We start from the raw sequence: 6012 nt of genomic DNA, 5'->3' as shown, positions 1-6012 counted from the left end.
TATATATATATATATATATGTTTATATATTAAATATTAATTATAAGTTTAATTAACGTCTGAAATCAGATAAAGGATAGGTGTGTGGAAAACTGAATCAAGCCGACCAGCCCTAGCTTGTGCGTTTTGGCATTCTTGCGGGAGTTGAAGTCGAACCAAGGTATGATTGGTGTAGATTTATTTTCATTCAAACTAAGTAAATTTTATTAATATTTATATTAGTTTATACTAATTTATGTTATAAATCTTAAATCAAAGAACTCTGCATCGTAAGATTTGGAAATCAGAATTGTTTACTTTAAAAGAAGTGAAAAAGAAAAGGTATGAATTAGGATTTGGTGTATTATTTTATTATTAATTATATAAGTTAAATTGAAATGTTAATAAGTTAAAGTTAATATCTCATTGGATAAATCAATGATTCAAATTGTGCAAGCAATCAAACTAAATGACAAGGAAATCTTTTGAGCTTAAGGTGAGTAAATATATTTAGGAATTTCAATAATGTTCATTATAATTTATTCCAGTGATATGTAGATCATAATAGATTCTTCGTATTGTTAAATAGACTAAAGGTTTACACTTTTATGTATGTTTGACTTCGTCTATATAATTTATTCCAGTGATATATAGATCATAATAGATTCTTCGTATTGTTAAATAGACTAAAGGTTTACACAATGAAATTAAATCATATAGAATTTTTCATATGGTTAAACTTTATATATGCATGTTGATATTGTCGCCTTAATAGTTGCATAATGGATTAGTTTATGAAGATATTAGATCGTTACACGATGTTTATATTCAATTAAGGTGTATATGTTAGCTTATTATCTGATTAGATGTATATTTTAGATCATGCTTGACTTTTATTTGACCTTTAGAACTAGAGTATAGGTGCATCATTTAGATTATCATAGAGTTGCATAATCTGAGTAAATAAACACAAATATCCCTTGAAAATAATGTACGCTTTGAATAATTAAATGAAAATTATGTATATGTTAGCTCATTATCTAATTGGATGCTTGTATGTGCATGTTAATAGAAGTTCACCCCCTACTGGTATAGATATGGGATAACAAGATACCGCGCGTGTAGACTTTTTTTTTTCTACCACCCTAGACAATTGTGATAGTTAGTTCACTAATCGTTGTGCCGACGGGATAATATCGATCAGGGGCGAGTACACAGAGCTTACCACTTTAGATAATGTAATGTTTATGACACTAACCGCTGTGTTGGCATGATAATATTAGTCAGAGGTAGTTAAGGACCTTTCCACCTTAGATAATTGTGATGTGTAAATCACTGATTCCTAAGTCAATGAGAACCGACAGATGCGTATGTAAAGTGTATGATGTAAAAGTAAAGTTAAAGTTAATGCATATAGAAGTTTGTAGTATTTTTATATAGAGAAAATCCTTGATGCATGCATTTGTATATTCAAAGATTTCATATAAAAGATTAGCATTGTAAAAGATTTCTTATAGAGATATAAAAGACCAACATGCATATTAATTTCTTTTTCTTCGATTACTGTAGTTTAGAAGTATAATTACTTCTCAGCTATCTTTAGATAACTCATTGTATTTTAACATTCTTCAAGTTTTAAGTTTTTGATTAAGATCAACAAAAGATTATCAAATGGGTATAGAAAACGAGAACAATAATCCGAAAGGTACAAATTTTTATCGTTTAATTTTAATTGTTTTTTCTGCGTTTCATCTATTATTTGAATATTAATTTGTCAGTAATAAACATAAAATAGTAGAGAATTGATTTTCACCGTTCGACCGTCCGTTTCGGTCATGGTTAATTCCAAGCTTCAAGTTGAGTCCTAACATGTATAAACTAGCCTAACAAAGAGAAAAGAAAAGTGACGATTTAATTCAAATAAAGTGTATTAAAGATGAAAATCAAAAAGTGTTTTTCTTAGAATATATTATTTTCATAAACTTTTCAATGAAATTTTAAAAATACGATCGATCTTACTGATCTTAATAGTGTTAATAATAATAAAATATTGGGGTTTTTACATACTTAACACTCAAAATTTTCATATTTACCTATCTCGCACCTATACTTTCATAATTAGAAACATTATATAAAAAGTAGCACTCAATATCACCTTTTAATAGTCAAATTCATCTTTTCATCTATAGGTAAAGTGTTATGTGTGTAAAATGAAAATTTAAGTGTAAGGTAGGTAAATCCATGAGAAGGTATGTAATTTTTCCATAAATTTTGTATTTTTATCGTCGCTTCTATTTTTTTGGTTGCATTAGTTAAAAAGAATCTGAGAAAACTTAAAAAAAATAAATAAAGGTTCAATCAGAAAGATCTCATGATATCCTAATAGACGGGTGGAAATCTTTAAGAGATTTGAGAATTTCTTGGCTTACTAAATTTTTTAGTATTTTTTTTAAAGCTAAAAAGATGCTGGAGTAGAGGATGCACAAGAGTGTACAATATATGAAGGAATTGAGTCTTGATTTAGGCCTTATACAGTGATTACTCAAAATCAGTTTGGATTTATTCTGGGTAAGTCTATTGTGAAAGCTATACATTTATTGAGAGCTTTGATGGGAGAAATATAGAGAGAGTAAGGACTATCTATATATGATTTTTATTGATTTAAGAAAAGTTGACGATAAGGTTTCAAGGAGTTAATTGGACAGTTCTAGAAAAGAAAGCTATTGATATGAATTATATTCATTTCATTAAAAAAATATATACTAGACTTGTTAATAGTGTCGAATAGAAGGAGGATTGACCACATTTTTATTGATTTAAGAAAAGTTGACGGTAAGGTTTCAAGGAATTAATTGGACAGTTCTAGAAAAGAAAACTATTGATATGAATTATATTCAATTCATTAAAAAAATATATACTAGACTTGTTAATAGTGTCGAGTAGAAGGAGGATTGACCAAGTATTTTCCTATTTTAGTTGGATTATATCAGGGATCGACTTTAAGCCCATATCTTTTTGCTTTATATGGATGCCCTTACTAGATATTTAAAGGAGGATATACCTTGGTGTATGTTTTTGTTGATGATATTCTTCTTGTGGATAAGATGAGAAAGTTCAAAATAAACTTAAATTAGGGAGGTCTGTATTAGATTTTAAAGGCTTTCGTTTGAGTAAATCTAAAACTGAGTACATGGATTGTAATTTTAGCTGTAGATCTAATGGCAGAGCTGTAACAATGGGTGATCAATTTATTAAAAGGAGTGAATGTTTTAGATATCTTGGGTCTATTGTTCAAAGTGATGGTAATACAGATGGAGATTTTATTAATAGAATTCAAGTTGGATGGTTGAAGTGGATGAATGCATCGGACTTATTGTGTGTTAGGAAAGTACCTTTTTGTCTTGAAGAAAAAAATTTAAGATGGTGGTAAGTTCTGCAATGCTTTATGGTGTAAAACATTCGCTTATGATAGAGAAGGGTTCGTGTACCTATGCTAAATGTTGTTGAGATGAGAATGACTTTTTGAGAAAAAATGTGAAATAAATATTATTTGTGAAAGGGTTGGTGTACCTTCAGTGACAGACAAGATTAGAGAGAGTTGTCGTAGATGGTTTGGTCACATTAAACGTCGACCATTTGATGATCCGGTTAGGAGAGTAGATATTTTAGATTCAACTTATGTTAAGAAAGATAGAGGTAGACCTAAAAAGGTTTGGGCATGTTGTATAAATAATGATCTTAATTTATTAGAATTAAATGAAAATATGACACTCAATAGTACATAATAGGGAAAAAGGATTCATATAGCCGACCATACTTAGTGGGATAAAGGCTTGTTGTTGTGTTTTGTGCATTTAAATTATTGACTCATAATGAATAAAATTATTGGTGCAATTAAACTGATGCTCAAATATTAGCATGTAATTAGAGTATAAACATATACATACACATCTCTATTACATTTCTTAGTGCATATCCTAGTTACACTAGGCATGATATGTGATTTATCTAGGCAAACATTTGAAAATAGAACCTGCTTGGAACCTCTCAATTTTGATCTCCTTTTTTTTTCATAAAAGCTTAATGAATTTAATTATTGAAATATATTTATATAGTTCACTGATTAATATCACATTGAATTTAATAAAAAAGTTTTAAATTTAATTTATACTTATAGTCATCAAATTAAACTTATTGAAAAAATTTACTCTTATATTCAATAAACATAAAAAAAAATCACAAACCTTGAAAATGTTATATTCATCAAATTAAACTTTTCGAAAAAAAAATAATAGTATTTTCAATAAATGACTAAAAAAAATCACTAACCCTAAAAATGGATACAATATTAGCACAATTTCTGCAAGATTTGAGCATGTAAAAGACGAACCAAAAAAAAAAAAAAAAAAAAGAAGCTTTGCAGAAATCACTTGGAGATTAATCTCATATTCAATAAACATAAAAAAAAAATCACTAACCTTGAAAATGTTATATTCATCAAATCAAACTTTTCGAAAAAAAAAATAATAGTATTTTCAATAAATAACTAAAAAAAATCACTAACCCTAAAAATGGATACAATATTAGCACAATTTCTGCAAGATTTGAGCATGTAAAAGAGGAACCAAAAAAAAAAAAAAAAAAAAAGAAGCTTAGCAGAAATCACTTGGAGAAACAGGCAGAAGTGAAATGGGGAAAGTTTTGGGTGGATTTTTAAGAGCCAAAATAGGGCTTCCGGGATCCAACAGTAGGCCTGTTCAGCTAGACGTTAGAACTAGCCATTTGGGGTGCCGTGGATTATGAAAAAAAATGTTGCTGGTCATACAGGCGACAAATGCCACTTCATGGGGCGGCAATGCTGTGATTCATTTTTTTATTTTTTTTCATTTCGTTTACTTAAAAAAAACTCTTTTTAGAAAAAAAATCCCCCAATAACTGATTGTTAAGTTAACGTAATCCCAGTTATCTGTGGAGTATAACATTATTCATGTTCTACTCTAATGTCCTCTTTAAGATCATACATGTTCATGAATATTTTGTTCAATTTTCCATACACTGCAGAACATTCCAACGCATGTTCTAAAAGAAATTGATGTCACCAAAGCAAGCAAAACAACACTGCGTGATCCTTCTGGAAGGTCATGGTTAGTCGATATTAAGCATCGGGTTGATGGCCGTGTGCACCTTGGGCAGGGTTGGTTTCTCTTTTGTAAAGAAAATCATATAAAAGAAAAGGACATTTGTATTTTTGAACTCACCGGCGGTATTCAAGAAATGGATGTGCAAATTTGCAGACGGGGTCTTCACGACATTGCTACAGGTTAGCTGCCAGATAAGCGCGCGGTTGTGTTGATTAATGAACATCCTTTGATGCTTCTGTCTTATATGATTCTATAGGGTGTTTTATATGCATGTAATTAAAGTTTGATCTATTTACATATCTATCATTTAAATCCTTATATCCATGAAACTATGTACTTCACTCCAAATAACTTGATATTAGTGATGTCTGGTATGCGATTTAGAGATTATGATGTTGTGTAAGTACATATGAATATTGAAGTATTAGATATGAATTACATGAATGATTACACATCAAACGCAGTGTTATCCATGTAGACCAGCATTGTTTATAAGCTAGGATGCTCATATATATATTTTGTATATTATATAGTTTGTAGAAAGATTCTAATGGATTGGCCATGGTGATCTGCTCCATGAAATTTTTTCTACAAGGTTTTAATTATGGATTTTTTATTATTATTACGTTGCAGTAATTCTAAAGGTAAGAATTTCGTCTTCTTTGTTGTCTTTTTAGTTTTCTTGGCGAGGCTTCTGATTTCAGTCATGAAGTTTTTTTTTAAATTTTTTTTGTAATTAAATGTTCCAGCTGTTTGTATTAACTCCTCTCTAATCATGTCCTTTTGGGAGTTCCAAGCACTTAAGACACCAAGTTGAAGTATTTGCTTATTATGAAGGGTTTAAGTTATTTTTTGGGACAGATTTTTATTGTCTGATTTGTCAGTTTTTTTTT

The 6012-nt window shown here is 29.3% G+C and overlaps 1 protein-coding gene across 1 annotated transcript in view; it reads left to right on the top strand.

Moving 5' to 3' along the window:
* LOC110033999 (B3 domain-containing protein Os11g0197600-like) overlaps positions 1-5509 on the top strand; it is a 98854-nt gene extending 93345 nt beyond the window's left edge. The window contains exon 6 of the mRNA XM_020738208.1: positions 5040-5509. Within this exon, the coding sequence (XP_020593867.1) occupies positions 5040-5303 (264 nt within the window). The 3' untranslated portion in view covers positions 5304-5509. The remainder of the gene's footprint in view (positions 1-5039) is intronic.
* The last annotated feature ends 503 nt before the right edge of the window (positions 5510-6012 follow it).

This window comes from Phalaenopsis equestris, unplaced genomic scaffold (assembly GCF_001263595.1).
Source record: "Phalaenopsis equestris unplaced genomic scaffold, ASM126359v1 Scaffold001320, whole genome shotgun sequence".
NCBI lineage: Eukaryota > Viridiplantae > Streptophyta > Magnoliopsida > Asparagales > Orchidaceae > Phalaenopsis > Phalaenopsis equestris.
Note: the sequence above shows the minus strand (reverse complement) of the source record. Positions and strands in the feature narration are given on the sequence as shown.